Source organism: Trachinotus anak, unplaced genomic scaffold, assembly GCF_046630095.1.
Source record: "Trachinotus anak isolate AG129_WGS33_773 ecotype Australia unplaced genomic scaffold, CSIRO_AGI_Tana_v1 ptg000014l, whole genome shotgun sequence".
In the NCBI taxonomy this organism is placed as follows: domain Eukaryota; kingdom Metazoa; phylum Chordata; class Actinopteri; order Carangiformes; family Carangidae; genus Trachinotus; species Trachinotus anak.
Window position 1 is genome coordinate 2,075,001 of NW_027273865.1, and position 20,689 is coordinate 2,095,689.

Sequence of the window (20,689 nt, forward strand, 5' to 3'; positions counted from 1 at the left end):
TGTTTGGTGCAAGAAGTGACTTGTTTCACTTTAATACACCCTCCTAACTGAATAATTAGTCTCAGTAGTCTGTGACAGTCTAATTACAGTCTGTGCCTGGGCACTTGAGGATCTTAACTCCAGTCCACTGGAGGTGAAGTGAAAACTCAGAGGCGTTGAGTTCAGTACACAGTAGCTCAAACATTAAGCTTTTGTTTTCCACACTGTAACAAACTGTGGCCCTAAACTATCACCCCTGTATTATGGATATTACATCCCTACAGTCTTCCCACTGATGAGTACATTAGCTTGCACCGGAAAAACAAAGCAGCAAAGAACATCATGAACAGCACCAGGAAAACTCGGAAGATTGAAGAGGCTGAAACAGTTCTCCTTCATTACATCAGCTCGTTTAGGAGCGTGAGTGCAGCAGTTTTCTTACAAGATAAAGTTTGATCATGAAAAAGATTTTTTTTCTTTTACTGTTTGCTTTTTCTGAGAGAAAACATATCCATTGCAAATCGCATGTCCTCACTGCATTTGTCATTGTATTCTGATGAGCAGTATTTATAGCGTCTGTCTATATTACTGCAGCAAAGTTAAAACTTAAACCACTGGAGGTCAGGAAAAATGAGTACTGAATTTAAGAGTTAGTCAAAGTCCAACTGAAATCATATTTAGCAGTGTTGGGCAAGCTACCAATTACTTCACACTGGAAGAAGTTGAGCTACAGCAAAGCTACTGTTGGGAGAAATCTAGTTTAGTTAACTATTTAGAGAAAAAGTAGTAGTTTTACAATAACTGCTTCAGTATGGCCTCGGAGATTCTCCCTCAGGCTGAGATTCGTGAGGTTTATCTATAATGCTGATGATGATGATGATGATGATGATGATGATGATGATGAGGATGGTGTTTCTTGAGCATTATGTGAACTTTTCTCCAGTGAATGTTTGGTTGGTTGCTTGCTTGCCCTCGGGTTGTTTAGAGTCTGTGGCTTTTGTGTTGTGTAGTTGTGTAGCTGTGACCCCCACCATCTGTCTACGCTGTTGCTGGGGGTGGGGTGGACGGATGGGTCAACCACCGTACAGCACTATTTCAGGAGACACTGTTATGGGTGGTATCAGAGGGTTGAAAAAAACGAGTGCATGGTTGTTCAGGTTGGAGACTCTAAAACAATCTGAAATCTGCAGGCAGCTGGTTTTGAGGATGGAAGACTCGTTTTTTCAACCTCATTAACACTGAATATGTTTTCATGTCGTCAAATAACTAAGTGGCTGACTCAGATTGTCAAGTGTGCAAACAAACACATAATCTCATTTAATAATCTAATCCAATAAACCGACGCTGAAGGACCTATCATGGCCAATTTTAGTGTTCATCATTTTATTCTGGGTCTCTGCTAAGACAGATTTTACATGATTCAGCGTTTCAAAAAGACTCTTTTTCTGTACATCTTATACTGTACTCTGTTCACCTTCTGTGTGAAGGCCCCCCTCCTTCCTCTGAAGCTGACCAATCAGAGTCCAGTGTGCTCTGATTGGTCAGTTTGCCGGCAACTACCATGGCAACTGCACATTCCATGTGCTGTTGTAACGGGTTGTAGTTGTTATGCTTCGGTTCTGCTTTATCGGTTTGAGCCAGAGTCCAGTCCTGAACCAGAAGATGATAGACCTGATCCACCTTCAGGAGCTGGACTGGAGCAGGAAAACAAGCGCACCCGCTGTCAGGCAGGAGGGAGGGGAGAGGCGGAAATGTGAAGAGAACTGCTGCTTAATAAGTTTGCAGTAGACTTCACATAATTCATAACCTGAAATACTTTAATGAAAAACCCTTTGATTGTTTTATCTGTGGACTCTTCCAGACTTAAGGAATATAAATAATGGAGGAACAGACAGTCAGACTTGACCACCAGAGGCAGGCAGTCAACACCGCTTCACCGTCCTGCTGGTCTATGATGCTGGTGAATCTGAATGAATTATACTTTAGAGCTCATAGGAACAGAAAAATGAATTAGCAGTTAAACTGTGGATAATTTATCGGAGCTAACGATGTGTAGCATGTATAACACGCTCACTTGACATAGCAGTTGCTCAGGTGCACAGAGGTGACAATGTGGGCAGGACCTACCTGACTGTTCCTTATGCCACTTCTACAACCAAGCACAACACCGTGATGGTGTGTGTTACCTGCAAGTAAACAGACACCAGCTTGTATTTTCTGCTGTTGCCACCAGGGGGCAATGTCAAACTGTTATTTGTGTGTCTCCTTATTCATGTTCTGGGACCATCAGTCTAAATTAGTGTGTGTGTGTGTGTGTGTGTGTGTGTGTGTGTTTAAGGCAGCTGTAAGTGAAAAATGGTTGTGTTTCATGTGCATTTGGCAGTGCCAAGTGTCAGTACTGAAACCCTCCTCAATGTGATCAGTCCTACTTTTCCTACTAGTTTAATCATCAGTCTAGATTTCCAACCATCCATCCATCCATTTTCTAAACCTCTTATCCGAACCAGGTCGTCGGGCAGCTGGAGCCAGTCCCAGCTGACATGGGGGAGGGCAGGGTACACCCTGGACAGGTCGCCAGTCTATCACAGAGCTGACATACACAGACAAACAACCATTCACACCTATGAGCCATAATTTAGAGTCACCAATCAACCTAACATGCATGTATTTGGACTGTGAGAGGAAGCCAGAGTACCCGGAGGGAACCCACACAGACACGGGGAGAACATGCAAGCTCCACACAGAAAGGCCCCAGGGATTTGAACAGTGCTAACCACGGCAGTCTAGATTGCCTCATCATCATTCTCACTTCCCCAGATTTCTCATATTATCAGAAACCTTGACTAGATTTCAAGATACTGGTTTAAATGAAGTCATGTCATGTAGAGTGGGCAGTCAGTGAAGTCAGAGAAGAGGCTCAAGTCCTCCCTGAGCTCCAGAACATCATGAACACCACCAGGCCCTGATCCACGTCCACCTGGTTTGTCGTAGGAACCAGCCTGTCACCGTTACTTCTTCACCGACTGTCCCTGGATCCTCTATGTCTGCACCAGCTCTCCTCTGCCAGTCAGATGCACAGTTTGTATCTTTTAATCTTTCTTTAGCCAGGTGAGGCTTTTCAAACATAGTGGCCATTCAAAGTGGAAAGGAAACACAAAAGCAATAAAATGTATGTCAAGCCCATATAAATATATATGTTTATGTATATACAGTATCCTTAAATTGTAAATATTTGTTACATAAATATATATCTATCCCAAAACCTGACAAAATATGTTAGTATTATATATATTAGAGTCGAGAAAGTCAGAGACCAGTTTCCCAACATAGGAGGTTAGAAATATTTAAAATTTGTGAGACATCATATATGTTACAAACTTATGTCTTTATATATGTATATATGTGATAATATATCCCCTTATAGTTTGCATATAACTATCACTCTTGATATAGGGACATATATGTCCTATGTTACATTTCTGTATGGACATGTACATGTAAGTGTAGGTGAATATCAAAAATGAACATGGATACCAAAAATGCAGTAACAGTAAAGTGATTTATGCATAAAAAGGATTAAACCAAAAACATCAGTAATATAATTAAACAATAAGTGACAGTAATTGAAGAGGTGACGGACAGCAGTGTGGTGTGTTTTACTGTAAACTCCAGCTAACTCCAAAATGACTGGCATTGATTTTTTAGGGAGCAGTCCACTGATTTTCTATATTTTTATTTATACCATGAATCTGATACAAAGACCAAAACCAACACAGAATGCATCCTACTAAAGGTTATTGTGTGTGTATCTACAGTCTGGTGTGAGCCATAGAGCTCCACTGTTTCCAAAGCTATTAAAAACACATCAAAGAGCCACACTGATGCCCCGGGTGACACCGTCCCTTATCAGCACGAACACACACACGCTGTAGTTTGGTCAGATTAATTATAAAATTCACTCTCTACTGTCTGCGGGAAGACGCACAATACCCAGTGTGCAGTGAATATATATATATAGATATGGACTGTCAGCGATTAATTTTTTCTTAATTGCAATTAATCAAATGTTTGATCACATGATTAAAATTCTGTTATTTGGCATTTCAGAACTGTTTTCTCTTGCTTGCCAACACATAACCGCCAGTCATTGGATTTAAACACTTTAGGTCTCCTGACACGCCCCTTTATGCAGACAGGAACCGTCCCCCTTTTGCTCCCACAGACATGACTTGCCATGAAGTATCTTGCTCCACCATGTAAAACCTTTGTAGGAGGTGTCTGTGGCAGCTTGACAAGTGTAAAGGTAAAGGTGTATCGAAGGGTCAAAATTTTGATTAGGTCAGATTAGATATTTTATATTTATTTATTTACTCATTTTGTGAGAAGCCCTTTAAAAAAAACTAATCTTTGATTAGTCCACCTCAAATGCTTCTTGTTTGCATTTACACTTGATTTGTGATATCCAGTTGCTATCCAGTTGTCCAGACACTTTACAGAGTTACTCAACACCGGGCTGAGATGTTTCAAGCTGGTTTCACCTCATCCAGCAGCAGCTGTGGGTGTGTGTCAGAAATGTTCTCTGTTGCAGCTTGGAGATCTTTCTCTTTCCTCAGCTTCTTCACCCAGGCAGCCCTCAGTGTTGGATCCACCAACACTTACATCACTGAGCTCTGGATTCTTCTCTCATCCCATATTGTGGCTTCTGCTGGCCTGGAACAACATGACAGCAGACATGTCCTGTCACTGCAGAAACCACTGCTCTAATCTAACTAAATATATCATGCTAGATGTGCACAGTACCTTGGTGGAGGTGATACAGAGGGTTGTGATGAGCAACATGATACCCACCAGGACGACAACCAGTCTGACGATCAGGTCTGTTACAGAGGCTGAAACAGATTAAAAATCATCTCATCTGTTCACATGATATCATTTTAATTACAGGCGATTTTTTTCAAGTGCCTCTAAACTCTAAAATAAAACTAATAGTTAATAAGTATCATGATTTTATTAAAGTTACAAGAACAGATTAACACTCTGTTAACTTGTTAACTCTGTTTTTTAATTTTATTTTATATTTTTGCATTTTTATTTTATTTTTTTATTTAGATTTTTCTGCTCTTTAGGTAGAGATGTCGTTTGTAAGAGAAAGATGGCTTATTTCTCTAATTATTATTCAGTTAATTATATTGTATGCATTTGATGCTGAACGCTATAAGAAAAGCTGTGATGAAAAACAGAATAGTGAATTGAGGGATGAAGAAGACTAACTGAAGCAGTGTAGCGTGACTGTGTCATTATACTCATCTCTACTGGTATGTGGTGAGTATCAGTGCTGTCAGGTTTGGGCCTTTGCTATTAACTTAGTTATGAACTGTAGTTTATGAAAAAAAAACTAGAACTACCATCTCATGGTTGTGAGTCATACAAAACATTTACCAATTGTGTGAAATTTTGTCATAATTTCTCTGTGAAGTCTTGCGTGATGGTGAAAAAGTGTTTTGTGGGGTCACCTTGACCTTTGACCACCAAAATCTAATCAGTTCATCCTTGAGTGCAAGTGGATGTTTGTACCAAATTTTTTGAAATTCCCTTGAGGAGTTCTCAAGGTATTTCGTTGACAGGGCCAAAATCATGTTTTGTGAGGTCACTGTGACCTAGACCTTTGACCTTTGACCACCAAAGTCTAATCCATATATACGGACTGACAGACAACCTGAAAACAATGTACCTTCGGCTCTGGCTGTCGCTAGCACAGAGGCATAAAAACAGCTATCCTGAGCCAGCTGACGCAGACTGTGAGATGTGGCTGACAATACACAAAAGGCCAGTAAGTGGCCCTTAGATTTGAAATCATTTTTTCACACATGGCTGCACAAAATGACGACTGCAAAGCCTGCATGTTAAGGCCTGTGTGACACAAATTCTCCATGAAGTTACCTGAGACAGCGAGATAGAGCATCTGGCTCTCAGAGGAGAAGTTATGGGAGAAAACATGGACGTGGTAAACGCAGCTGTAGTCCCCTTGGTGGGTGTGGTCTGCAGCAGAGAACAGGAAATGGGCAGAGTGATTGACGGCTGGCAGGGTGTAGTTCTGCGCCCTGTCGGCGGTGGTGAAGATGAGCTGGAAGGAACCTCCTTGGTACTGTGGTTCAGTAGCACATGTGATGGTGAAGTTGGAGCCCATGAGCACCTGGGACGCCCACTGCTCAGTCTTGGAGACTCCATCAGTGGAGGGAGAGAAGGAGATGTTTGGCTGAGCCAGCAATGCTGTTAACAGAAAGGGGGGGGGTGATTAGCTAAAGCAGCAGACATGTAAACACAGAGAGGCAGACTTTAGTATTTAGTAGTATCCTTCACTTGTACGTCACTTGTAAGTAGTTGATTAGTAAATGTAAATGTGTGTGTAAATGTAAATATACAGCAGCGCTACATGCAAAAGAGTAGGGTGCTGTGGACAGGGACAGCCGCAAAAACGTGTTTTAGCCACCTAAAAAATGCCCACAGGAATATAAGTGGAAGTGCACACTTAACACCTACACACCTACACTGTGGGGCACTGTAATACCCCACAGATCAGCAAGAACGTCCGTCCACAGCAGCTAATCACTCAGCTCCTGCTGCTTCTCCAAACTGACAGCACGCTGATCCAAATCTACTGCAGCTAACACACTGACTACAGATAAGAACCTGACACAACCCCACATCAAATGACCCATAACATGGGAACTGCCAATAATACCTGAGCATATGACTTTAAGGCCAGAATCGCTTTGATTAGAATCAGTTAGCAGCATGCAGTCCCAGAGTGCAGACGCCGACTGGACACAGCGACTCTTGATCCACCACACAAGTCTGTCTGAGTTACAATATGTGTACTCTGTAGAAACCATGGAACCACAGTCCATCTGTCTACACACTGTAGCTGCAGACATCTGGTTCCATTGAGAGTCCCAGTCAGCCACTGGTCTCCACTCTCCCTGGTTTTTCATCTGCAGTTCACCAGCGCAGCGGCTTGCCTCTTCCACCAACCTGATATCCTGTGGAACTGTGTTGAGACAGAGGAATAACTTGTAGAGGAATTAATCCATTGCGCCAAATCAAGGCTACAGCTCATCTCCTACCTGAGCAGGTGAGTCCAACAGCTTTGTCAGGTGAGCAGGTTTTTGTAGCTGAGCCTGACCTTTCACAGTCCAGGAGAAGGGACTCATTGCCCCAACACTGTAACTCTTTGGTCCAGACTGGAGCCTCTACTTCTCCGTACAGCGCCCCCTGGACCTCTGATGGAGCCCCACATCTGAGCTCCCTGCAGACCACCTCTGCATCCTGCTGGTCAAAGTCATCCTCACACACTGAGGACCATGACTGGTCAGACTTCACCTCCAGTCTGCCTGAACACAGGTTAGTCCCATTAACCAGCCGGACAGATTCTGTGGATAGAGAGTAAGACAGACAAGTGTTGGCTTCTGAACATCCATCCATTTTCTCAACTTCTTATCCTGCTCAAGTTTATCTGGGTCTGTGTCATGATGGCGAAGCAGCCCATTTTTCTTGTCCCTAGCCACGTCCTCCAACTCTTCATGAGAGATCCTGAGGCATTCCCAGGCCAGACGGGATTTGTAATCCCTTCCGCATGTGCTGGGTCTGCCTTGGGGTCTCCTCCCAGTTGGACATGCCCAGAAAGGAAAAGGAGACATTATGAGATATCCAGTCCACCTCCGCTGACTCCTTTCTATTCAAAAGAGCAGCAGATCCACTCTGATCTCCCGCCAGATGTCTGAGCTCCCCCTCCCTATCCTGTGAAGGAAACTAATTTGACTTGGATATGCACACACTTGGCTGCAAACTGATGCAGTGCACACTAGAGATGACAATCTGATGAGGCCAGCAGGACAACATTGTCTGACAAAAGCAAGTTTTGAGTCCCCTTGTTTCTCCTCTATACATCTGCGACATATATTACCCCGCCAGCCCCACAGCCAAAGTCTTACCAATCAAAGATGACCTCTGTTACTGGTCCAGCTCCAAATGCCCAGAACAATCAGCTAAAAAACTCCATAAATGTATAACTGAAATAGAAAACTGGTGAAACGTGTGGAGAATCAATCTAAACTCTGCCAAGACACAATGTGTCCTTTTCACCGAGAACTCACACCTGCAATACAGGAAACAACAACATTAAACTAACACTATACAACCAGAAAATCAGTATGAGTTGTTGCTGTTGCTGATCAATTGCACCAATCACCAGAAAAAATTCCTTGTATGTGAAAGCATACTTGGCAATAAAACTGATTCTGATTCTGATTCTGATTCTGATGAGCAACAAGGCAACATTCCTTAGTGTATCAACGGGAGCTGGACTAAACACATCAATAATCTGGAACAAAAGGCAAACAACAGACTCAACCATCTCAAAGCCCTCTGGGGAAAACATGGAGCATCACCCGCTACAGTCATCAAAGCCCACCTCCATACATCCAACCTCTCTTTGAGTCCCCGCCTGGGTCACAAATCTCTGACAACCAGCTACAATGCCTGCCTGAAACTGGCACACAGACTCCCATTCTACATCAGTTACCACTACACACACACACCGTCACTATACACACACCATAACAGACATCCAAACTGTGAGACAAAGACATCAAGCAATAGCACTGAAATACCTGAGGACGGCATCAAACAACCCTGCCCTGCAGAGAACTAACTATGCAGGAAGCAAGACTAACAGCTGACACCCCCTGTCATTCATGCTACAGCTGGCCAACACCCCCCTGTAACTGAACAACTGAATAACAACCTATGTGCACAGAACACTATTCCACCACTGCTGCCTAACATCATTCACATGGACACACATAAATATAGATAAATATAAGTGGCACACATCTCACACACACAATATTCTTTCTGTCTTTTTGTTTTGTTTTGTGCCTTGGGCCACGCGCACCCCATAACCTCAGAGGTGCCCCACCCCCTTCTGCCTCCCCTGCCACTAACTAAGACCAAATAAGGCAAAACACCCCCTACTATGGCTAAAAAAAGGGCAAAAGCCCTGAGCTATCCCTCCAGGCTCCTGATCTTCCAGTCCTTCCTGTTCTGGACTCTGTTCACACATCGAGAGTCTGTCCATGAATACGACAAACAGAATCAATAACAAAGGCATAACCCTGCCAGCACCCAGTGTGCTTGTCTTCCTGCTGAGGAAATGAAGCAGCTCCACTCCGCTCAGTCAAAAATTAAAGGTGGGAGATGATATGATAAGCACCATCTTCTGCTGTCAGGCAACATCAGGGTGGAGTTTGTGGAGCGTTGACAGAATAAGCTTCTAGTACAAACACGATTTTCCACTGTGTTCATCTTAGATAGCCTTACAATTAATGTAGTCAACTACTTACAATATTAGTGATATTACTGTTAGTGTGGGTGTCACCGATGGTGTTACCTGAGCAGTTGATTTCCAGGCTGGAATAGCTGAATGGTTTCCTTATGTCCACACACTCCCTCAGTGTGTTTTCAGACTGAACACAGGAAGAGTTGAGCCACCACACAGGCTGTTTTACAAGATACTCTATCTTCTCAGTTGAAACGGAGGAGCCGCAGCCCAGCCACCCACATATTACATCTGATGCCTTCAGGTTCCACAGGAAGTCTAGGTTATTCACTGCTTTCCATTCTCCGTGGTGTTTCAGCTCTAGTCTACCAGCGCAAAGGTTAGCTCCTCCCACCAGCCTGACATCTTCAGGATCTGACCAAAGACAAATGGATGATTAGGGAAAGACAGAAAATGAGAGGTTTACTCAAATCTATGGCTCTACCTGTGCAGGTGAGTCCAACAGCTTTGCCGGATGAGCAGGTTTCTCTCGCAGGCCTTGAGCTGTCACAGTCCAGGAGAAGGGACTCACTGCCTCCACATTGGAACTCTTTGGTCCACACTGGAGCCCCCACTTCTCCGTACAGCGCCCCCCAGACCTCTGACGGAGCCCCACAGCTGAGCTCCCTGCAGACCACCTCTGCATCCTGCTGGTCAAAGTCATCCTCACACACTGAGAACCATGACTGGTCAGACTTCACCTCCAGTCTGCCTGAACACAGGTTAGTCCCATTAACCAGCCGGACAGATTCTGGAAAGTGAGAGGGAACGAGTGACTAGTTGATCAAATAAGACTAAAGTGAATGACACATTCTGTAGTTCTTTATTAAACTGTGGATCCCGCTTTCAGACTCACTACTTTTACTTTTGCATTAGTGTATCTCACAATTCTACAATTTAATTTATACTGCTAAATTTAAAAAAAATGTCTAAAATCTAACAAAGACTGTAACAAATTAAATTAGGTCTGAATAACACATGCAGAAACGGATGCTTTGGATGGAAACAGACAAACCATAATATACATATTTCCCATTAAGAATAAAAGTGGGTCATGGAGCCATGACCCTGTTTTTTTTTTTGTTTTTTTTTAATTTGGCATCCTTCTTTCAGCTTATGTTTCCTGACTGTATCTATACTGTAAAACTGCTCAAACAAACTTCAAAGTGGGACATGTAAAGATACTCTATACACAAGATAATGCATTACAGGCAGTGCCAATTCCTGTCTCCACTGTCTCGAGTGGGCATGGTTGTGATTACTTGTTCATGTCAAAGCATAACAACAATTTAATACAACGCTAAATACACTTTGAATTTCTGCCTTATTTTGCTGGGGTTTTTTCATCTGCTAGTGTAATATCTGATCAACCCAGTACACAATCATATCAGTCCAATGATACTCTCTGTTCTCCCTCCAAAAAAACACCTCAATGATAATAACAGTAATAGTATTACTACAAAAAGAAATACAAGTTTTATTTCCGTTTTAACTTATAATTCATGGTTTCATGTATAAGCCCCTCTAAACCTCTGTGGTTGGAGAGCAACCTGCACACTGCAGCAGTGAAACCAGACCAGAACCGACAGAGATCTGTGTTGCGGGAGTTCATTTTCTCCTGATCTGTTGGTCTAAAAAAAAATGACAATCTAGTGTCAGAATGTTCGGAAGATCTGTGGCTTGAATCCAGTGTTTATTTCAGTGACTACAGGTTGAAAGGATCCTTTGTAATCTGTGATCACGTTCACTTCTCCCACGTCTCCCATAGCCTCAGACCCGCAGCTGGAGGAGGAAAACCACTCACAGGAAATAATTGAAATGAACTATCTCACGTCTCCACTGTCTCTGGCCTATTGTTGCCAGCAACACCCATTTTTTCCACTGCTAAGAAACAAGTGTTAGCACTAGCCCCGCTAATAAGAGGAGCGGTTAGGAAGAGGCATTAATGCTTGTGAAGGAGCTCCGTTTCCACAGCGACCAGTATCAACTTTCCATTTACTTTCCATCATCAACTATCAACAGTCAGTGTTGGTTTCTGATCATGGCCACAATCGTCACCTAACTGTAACCAAGCAGTTGGTTAGTTTAACTATGACAGCAAAGCCTCCATTACCCTTAAAGGTTCTTTAATCGAACAATAATATAGCAGCAAAGAATTATTTTCTATGTAAAGCTATCCTGGAGTAATGGCGTCATGAGCACTGAACAAAGCCACACCCCCTGCGTTTGTTTCAACATACAAACAACATATTTTACACGTGTGCTCACATGGTACACTCATTCCTTAACCACAGTGACAAAGGAGGAAACTGAACTATGATAGCAGCTGTACAGGTTATCTTCACAGTTAGTGACACTGACCTGAACATGTGATCTCAATGTTGGGGGAGAAATTTTCATTAAAGATAAGAATAATGTGGGGGTCTGAAGACGTAACAGCGGATTCCTGTGTTCTTAATGAAACAACAGAGCCACAGTTGAGCTGTCTGCACACTCCAGCTGCTGTTGTCAGGTTTGTGTACTGTTTATCCACTGCGGTCCAGTTCCCCTGCTTTTTCATCTCTGGTCTACCAGCACAGTGGCTGGCCCCTCCCACCAACCTGATGTCATCAGGCATTACTGACAAGAGACAGAAAAGTTAATCAGTACTTTCATTTATTAAAAATGTGCCAAACAAGACACTGGTTTCCCTCTGTTACTCTTTTCCTCATTTACCTGTTGAAGTTTGTGTGTCTTCAGCCCAGAGCCCTGAAGAGAAACATAAAAAGATTTCATTGGATCAGAGCTTTGGATAGATTTATGTCTGGCTTCTTCCAACAGCCTCAACATCCTAAGATACAGGAAAACTCAGAATCATGAAATTGTAACTAAATAAGTGCTAATTATGTTTGTGCTCCCCAAGCATCTGCTTAGGGCCCCCATGGCCACCAGAGGGCCCCCAAGAGTAGGTCCCAGCTTGAAATTGTTTTGTTTTTGTCATCTACTGTATCATTCAACGCTAATCATACAAAAAAACAATAGTATGTGACCGGGCTGGCAGGTTCATACTACTGGTTTCACACATTCCTGCCACCTCTGTCTGGGCAACACAGCTACAACTAATTATATTAGTAACAGGTGTGTTGGATTTACAATAGGTGTACAAATAATCAAGCACTGACAAGAGTAAATATTGGCGGTGACCCCATTAGTGACCCCATAAAGGCTTGGGTCAGTCCTGCTGTTGTTATCAGTAGGAATGTAATCACTTACTGTTGCTCCAATGTTGTGTCTTTATTTAAACTGTCTTATCTTTACTTTGTGGTTTTGGCACTGGGATTTGAAAAGTTTGCCAGTGTTTTAGTCACATGGTAAAAATGTGTAACGGTGGGGGGGCTCAAAAACCTGACTGACAGTGCCGGGCTGTGCCCGTTTGTCGGATGGTATCCAGTTCATTTGAATTCAGCACACAGAAGAGCCCATGACAGATATGCAGACCCGAAGCCTTTAATATACTATTGACTATTGTCAATATTTGATCATTCGCACACCTTCTGTAAATCTAGCACACCCATTATCAGTTTTATTAATTGTAGCTGTGTTGGTCTGACAGAGGCATTGTTAATGTAATCCTGCATTTTTGTAAGTTTACCACTAAAACTAGAATTACCACCTCGTAGTTCTACGCCTCTGCCACTCAGAGTAGTTTCAGATTCCATCCCTGTTTATCCAGAGTCATATAAAATATTAGCTTATGTTATATATGTGAGTAATAGCTAAAAAGTGTTTTGTGAGGTCGTACTGACCTTGACCTTTGACTTTTGACCACCAAAAACGAATCAGTTCATCTTTTAGTCCAAGCTGACGTTTGTGCCAAATTTGAAGGGATTCCCTTGAGGACTTCTCAAGATATTTTGTTCCCAAGCCCAAAACCACATTTTTTTGAAGTCAGTGTGACCTTGACCTTTGACCACCAAAACCTAATGAGTTTATCATTAAGTCGAAGTGGACATTTGTGCCAAATTTGAAGAAGTTCTGTCAAGGTGTTACTGAGATATCATGTCCACGAGACCTGCATGGACAACCTGAAAACAATTGGCCTCTGGCATAAACATTTAAGCTGTCTTGCAGGAATTTTCAAGCGCTCTAGGGGGCCCTCTGGTGGTCACATGTCCACAGTGACAGAGAAGAGCGACGTTCGTCTGCAGCATGTTACAAATTCAACTGGACTAGTCTGGACTAACTCTGTCGATTGAATCTCATGGAGCTTAGGAATGGGCTGTAAAATTCATTAGTTACCTCCACATATTCTACTATGGAGCCACGTGTAATGTTAAAAAGCAGGGTGTCACACAACACTTCTCCTACGCAGTGAAAATAAAAATGTGTCCATATGTTTATGTGTGATGAAAACAGCAGAAGATCCTTTGTATTACTGACTGTGTGAAAACTTGAAATTATCATTAAAAAGAAAACATCCAGAGCATTTTGTTTATCCTTTCAAGCTCTAATATTCCTAACATATCATGTAATATCTCAGGGACTGGGAATATAATTTTCATTAGGTTATGATTTTATAACAAATTTAAAAGCTTACTTTACATTCTTTTATGTAATTTGTATTTTTTTTATATTCCTATGTTAACTTATGATGTTTCTGTCCTAGTTATTGTATTTATGACGTCATACATCTTCATCTTAGTATTGATCAATGATATCAGTAACATACAATACATTCTGCTGTAGTTATTCGACACAGTGATAATAATAGTAGCAGTAATTTTCCTTTGTAATATCAATATCCTATATTTGGCCTATTTAAAAATTTCAAAACACACACACAAAGGCACAAACAGTGTCTGCCCCTAAACGTGTATATAAACATACTTAAAATACACAATAATGGATGGATGCTCTGCTAGCTCCTTCAAACGTCCATGATTAAAGCAGAGTCCTACCTGCGCTCCAGACACACAGTAACACAATCAGCACTCTGTGATCCATGTCCCCCCAGCCTGTCATCTGAAGCAGTGTGCTGCTCTGTCTTCCTCATGTGCTGCCTCTGGTCTTGTCTTTATCAATCTTTGAGTCAGGTCCAGCCCTCAGGGGATTTCTGCTTTATTTTTATAACTTTTATTTTTTGAATGCTTGTATGGTAGTTCATCATAAAGGTGTGATCTGGGCTGTGTGAAAGTGTGTGAAATACATTATGTCAATTCAAATATAACTTAATTAATACTCAAACTCTTGCTTTCATTTTGCATTGAATTCGGGGAGATTTCTGTCTTGAGAATAATGCTTCCTGTGGCAGATAGCCTACCGTATATTATTTATATATATAACTCTTATTTCTTAGTTCTTATTTAGACTTTTGTAAACTCTGGAGCAGGTTTTCTAAGCTTTGTCCAGTCAGTTCAGATTGCCACTGGTTGACTCCAGTCAAGTTTAGACACATCTCAAGCACAATTAAAGACTACTATTGCCCCCACCATCCAGCCAAGTTGCAGGAAATATAGTTACATCCTCCTCTTCCTCAGTAACAGCATTTAATAATGGCCAAAGGTGTTTTTTGCAGAACATTATGATGTCACAGTGAAGTTGACCTTTGACCATTTGGATATATAATGTCATCACTTCATCATTTTATTCTATTGGGCATTTGTGTCGCAATTAGCATATTAATTTGTGTTATGGCCAAAAATGTGTCAGTGTGTGTGCCAAATGAGTCACAGTCACCTTTGACCACCAAATTCTACTCAGTTCATCAGTTCATCCTTGAGTCCAAGTGAATGTTTGTGCTAAATTTGGAGAGAATTCCCTCAAGGCAGTCTTGAGATATTACATTCAAGAGGTCAAAGCTGTGTTTTGCGAGATCTAATCAGTTCATCCTTGAGTCTTAGTGAATGTTTCAAGAAATTCTCTCCATGCGATATCACGTTCATGAGACTGGGATGGACGTACAGCCAACCTGAAAACATAAAGCCTCCAGCCCTGGCTGTCTCCAGCGCGGGGGCATAAAAACAGGATCCACCTGACAACAGTTCGGAGTGTCACAGCAAAGGCTCTGAATACTTTTGTAAATAGAGATTTCAGTTTTTCAGTTTTAATAAATTAGCTAAAACTTCAAAACATGTTCTCACTTGATTACTTGCTGAAGCTGCTGTTTGCTTGTGCTGCATGAAAAATCCAATTAAACTCACTTGGGTCTTTCTCAGTAATCACTGATGTGTGTTAATGTGCTGATGTGTATTAATGAGTCTTCCCCTCTCCAAGAGTACCAGTGAATTTAGGGGGTGCTCTGTTATTTTTATTTTACAGCCTTGACCCGAAGCATTTTGTTTCCAGATGTCCAAGAGCCAAGCTGCTGAAAATGTTTGCTCAGCTTGTTTCACTTATAAATTGTGATCCAGATGTTGAGGAAGTTTTTACCGAGAGCTGAATTATTTGCATAGATCCCTTCCTCTCCAAAACAGGTCGTCATTAAATCACTGAATAAAGCAGTTTCACATTAAAATCTGGTGTTTCTCTGATGCTGTTCGGCAGACACAGGTTGTCATGGAGGGGTAAGCACAGCACTCAGGTAAAGTTATATTCACTATAAGATATAATAAGGTATTATAAGATATTCATGGATTCAAACTTACCAGTTCAAAAATATTCACTAACTTCACTTTTAAAATGTGTAGTGTCACAAAAACCACCTTACATATAAGTAGTTTCACTTGGAGCACTTTGGAAAAATGTGCTTTTTCCCAGTTTGGGGAAATCCCTTCACAAACTTCACTCATTTAATCTTAAAGAAACAACACACACACACAATATACATATATACATATATATATATATATATGTACATCCACATGGATACACATCCAGTAACACAGTTATAGTCACTCACAGCAGTGGCCTTAATGCACAGTATGTAACTATGGGCTAATCAAAACAATAACAAAAGACGGTGTTGGGTGGTGTAGTGTCATGGGCACTGTTTTCCTCGCCACCATTGCCATAAGCAGAGGTCTCCTCTCCAGAACAAACAGACCAGCCCAGCTACTGACCAATCAGATTGCTAGAAAAAAAAGTCAGCATTTCTACAGGATCCCGATGGGAACAAAAGAGCTTACAATTAAGTGATAAATGATAAAGATTAGCAGATATTTATATTAATCAGTGAAATCATTTTGCTGTTCTGTTAGCCATCACATGTTCATAGTGGTTTGTTCATCATTAGACAAGAGTAAAAATACTCAGTAAGAAACTAAATAACAATTCATGTTCTTATTTACACTTTATCCTCAGTCTGACTTTAACAATGTAAAATTATTTCCAGCATTTCTTTTTCATTCTAGTCATGTGATCATATTTTACACTTCACCTTGTTGAATATTAGCCAGCATTCCTAAGGCCGGAGACACACTGGATGTGTTGCGTGTGCGTGGCCGCTGTGGAACATCTTGGTTTTCATTTCAGTGCCCATGTTAACAGATTACAGCGAACACACTGGCTGTGTCGTGGCTGCATCGTGGGATCTAGAAGTTAGGGATCTTGTGTTTTTTTTCACACAAGATGCGTGCATCTAGCAGCAAAAATAGCCAGAGAAAAGATCTGTTGACAGTCATCTTACCTGCAATATTACACAAAACTGACACCTTTCACTATAGTCTGTATGTCATAGATGTCATAGACCATTTTCACAGCTTCAAGTGGAGACAGTGGTGTTTTAGAGGAATTTTCTGTATAAATCATCATAAATCAGAAATACATTAAAAATGAAGGGAAATCCCACATTCAAGTATCGTTCAAACTCCATGTTAACAGAGCTGGCAGTAGCAGCAACAGAGCAGACATGCAGCCAGTGTGAATACACACGTATTTACATCCAGTATGTCTCTGGCATAAGTTTGTTCAGCAGCAACTCATGATCCACAGATTCAAACACCTTAGACAGATCCACAAACAAGGCAGCGCAATGCTGTTTTCTGTCCAAGGCCCCAGTGGGATCATTTTAACACAACCATGGCAGCAGTAATGGTACTGCAGCCTGTTCTAAAACCAGATGGAAAATCACTTAATATATCATCAAGTAGAAACTCTTTTAATTTGGGATCTTGGCCAAGACTGAGAGTTTGGAAATTGGACAGTGTCTCCAGCTATATATAATGGAAGAACATTTTTGGTATGGAGTTGGACTGAGACTCAAACTAAAGATCTGAGTAATAGGGTCTGTCACAATCCTTAAGACGTAAGGATCCACATTGTCTAGACCTGCAGACATTTTGTGATCAATGTTATTCAGAGCTTTACAGACTCAGACTTACAGGCTGAAATAGCCTTAAACTTGAACAAATCCAGATTTGCATCAATTGCAGTAGTGGCATAACATGGAACATGTGTATTTACATTAAATTTGTACAGACCCAGCACAAATAAAATATTTATTAAACTGACTGACCATGGCATCTTTGTCTTATATCTCATTTGACCCAATCAGAAGATGTTCAGGGAGATTTGAAGCAACATGTCTACCAAACAAGGATTTAATCTGTTTCCAAAATTTTGATGGATTTTTTAGGTTCTCTGAAACTATCTTAAGATAAACCTCTGAATTCGAGCACTTACTCTTTAGGGTTCTAAATGTAATGCAATCAGCATAGAAACTGCAAAATCTAGCTTGGGCCTATGATTTGCTTCTTACATGAATTAGCTCTGAAACATTAAATTTACCACAGATCCTAAAACTTAAATTAAGCTTAAGGGGAGTCCAATATTTCTTAAAAAAAAAAAAGTGAAAGTTTGGAAATTGGACAGTAGTTGTTCAACTCAGAGAACCAGTCCCTGAAAACCAGTCCCAATTCATATCACTCATAAGGATGAATTCAGAGTCATGTAATTCATATAAAATATCTTTAATAGATTTGAGAGCATCCTTTGAAGCAGACAGAGCTCTCTAACAGCAAACCACAGTGATACAAGAACCTATTGATATACCCACTTTCATGGCCAGGACCTCGAACTGTTTGTCTTTAGTAACTGACAGAGCTATGGAGCTAAAAAGCTTTAATTTGACATACACAGCAACACCTCCTCCGTTACCTACACGATTAGTTCTATAGACTTTGTAGCCATGAATAGAAATGAAGTAATCAGTTACCGATTTCTTAAACCAGGTTTCAGATAGAACCATTGTATCAGCATTTGTCATATCCTTTTTAGCGACAAGGCCTATAACATTTAGATGTACAAGCCAGGGTTGGACTGAACATTTCCTCTGTCTTCTGTGGCAACAATTAGTCATTTAACATTGTTTCATTCAGCATACAGTTTATGTTAGCGATACCTCTGCACAACTCAACAACATATAGGACAGAGGTCCGGTTGTTCTTAGACATTTTAATGTGGAAAAGTTATATATATAACTTTAAAGTGATTCGTTCAGAGGTTAGAAAAAGGAAGTCATTTCATGATGATGTTTTCATGGAGATGCACCTCACCCAGAATATCAAGAAGGAATGTGACTTTAAATTTCACAAGATCCAAATAACACTTGCAATTTGACCCGTTTGGTGTACATAAGTTCTCTGAAACAGGAATAAGCATAGTTGTCCAACCTCTGAGAAAGAGGACCCCACTAATTTTATACCTAGTTCCTGGTCGAGAGGCACCATTTTGTGTTATAACAGTGTTTCTCCACTGAGTTATTGAACTGGGAAATTAGAATCTGGGGGTATCTCAGCTTTTTTCTTGAATAATTTAAGATCCAGGTGTACAATGACTAAAATCCTTCATGGCTTGGGCTTCAAACTGGATAAAAGTCAATTTTGAGCTTATGGCAGGCAACACTGACACATGAGCATAGGGGATATGACGTCATTGATGGATTGGTAACTTATGATCCAGACAATGACTAAAATCCTTCATTCAGTTAAAATATATAGTTTAATATGACCAAGATCTAAAAAGTCTAATCAGCGGAATTGACCACAAGTGGACACAAGTCAAGGTGTAGAAACATCTCAAAGAGGATCAAGAGAAATGGGAGGAACCTGAGCTAAATTTCAAGAGCCATAGCAAAGTGTCTGAATACTTATGTCAATGTGATATTTCAGTTTTTGTTGTTAATGCATTTGTAAAAAAAATAAATAAATACATTTTAAAAAATCAGGTTTTTGTCACATTTGCAACATAACAAAATGTGAAATAAGTCAACGGGTGTGAAAAGGCAGGAAACTGAGGCATATGAACTGTCTGAACTGTCAGATATAAGACTGCTACAAACAACATCCTGAAGAGTTATCAGCTTTGAGTTAATGATGTTATCCGCGCTGATTATCTCGTCACATGACCTGTTTCTTGTCCATCTTTTAATCATCCCATCAGTTGTCCATCAGTTCATTTCAGGCGTTGTGACACCAGTAAGTTATTGGAACTGGCCATCTGGACTGGAGTGGAACACTCACCTGACCAGTGGGGTGAAAAGTCAAATCAAAAACTTTAAAGGCTTCAGTGTCTTTACACAGGGTTGTACTGAGTTTATCTTCATGTGTGTGCAGAGCAATATTATCAGTTAGTGGTTAATAAAGGTTTGACTCGTGATGCTGCTGATGAGGTGAAGTCCCTGGGTTTGGCAGTATCAGTGACGCAAGCAGATATTGATGAAGATGCTGATAATACTGAGATGACCTTTGGCTACTTTTACTGGGAAACAGATGACAGGATGATGATTTGATAAAAAATAAAACAAAACCCAGAAAAAAAAGAGAGAGAGTGCAGTGACACAAGGGCATTTTGGCATGTGCTTACTTCTTTGAGGCATTGTGTTTCAGCAACGATAGACTAAAAAGCCCCACACCACTCTGCATTGCACACTCACATAGCACTAATATAAATTTATGTCATACGCAGAAATATGATCGTTATCAGAACATGCTGTATGATTCAGAAAATCTCACGCTTTGATTCAAAATCAATTCTTGATTCAAAAATTCTGGTCATAGGTCATACAGTATATGATGCTATACACTTTATATAATATAGATACATACACACACATATATATACAGTATATATATGATGGAGTGTAGTGCCATTTGTTTAAGTACCTATGATGTGCATGCATCTATGCACTGTTATGAAGGTTGTGTAACCACTGTTGTTGCTGGTTTAAATCTTTTTATATACAGTCTATGGTTTAAATACATGAGTCAACTATGACCTCATGATCAAATGTGTGTGACTTTATAAACAGTTTCATCATGTTGAGAATATGATGCAACAGTCAAACATCCAGCTCGGTGATATCAGACAGAACCATGCATGTGGTGGGTTGTAGTCAGTGTGGTTCAGCAGGGAGTCTGG

The 20,689-nt window shown here is 40.9% G+C and overlaps 1 protein-coding gene across 2 annotated transcripts; it reads right to left on the reverse strand.

Moving 5' to 3' along the window:
- Positions 1-3,196: 3,196 nt before the first annotated feature.
- Positions 3,197-14,373, reverse strand: LOC139632376 (scavenger receptor cysteine-rich type 1 protein M130-like). Of its 2 annotated transcripts, XM_071497288.1 has the most exons (10): positions 14,293-14,373; positions 12,071-12,103; positions 11,717-11,974; positions 9,801-10,106; positions 9,428-9,730; positions 7,104-7,409; positions 6,722-7,027; positions 5,920-6,249; positions 4,780-4,868; positions 3,197-4,689 (listed from the first exon to the last, which is right to left on the reverse strand). In XM_071497288.1, the coding sequence occupies exons 1-10, from the start codon at positions 14,354-14,356 to the stop codon at positions 4,663-4,665; spliced, it is 2,022 nt and encodes a 673-aa protein (XP_071353389.1). In that variant the 5' UTR covers positions 14,357-14,373; the 3' UTR covers positions 3,197-4,662. The 2 variants fall into 2 exon arrangements, with proteins under 2 accessions (XP_071353389.1, XP_071353388.1); XM_071497287.1 differs by having other exon boundaries at positions 3,197-4,868.
- Between the last annotated feature and the right edge of the window lie 6,316 nt (positions 14,374-20,689).

What these genes read in the sequence shown, in the direction of transcription:
- LOC139632376 (XM_071497287.1), bottom strand. Translation starts at nt 14,356, where the DNA reads ATGACAGGCTGGGGGGACATGGATCACAGAGTGCTGATTGTGTTACTG. An exon ending in AGACACACAAACTTCAACAG is followed by an intron (nt 11,975 to 12,070) that starts GTAAATGAGGAA and finishes GTCTCTTGTCAG; the next exon opens with TAATGCCTGATGACATCAGG. An exon ending in CCTGGAAATCAACTGCTCAG is followed by an intron (nt 7,410 to 9,427) that starts GTAACACCATCG and finishes CTCTATCCACAG; the next exon opens with AATCTGTCCGGCTGGTTAAT.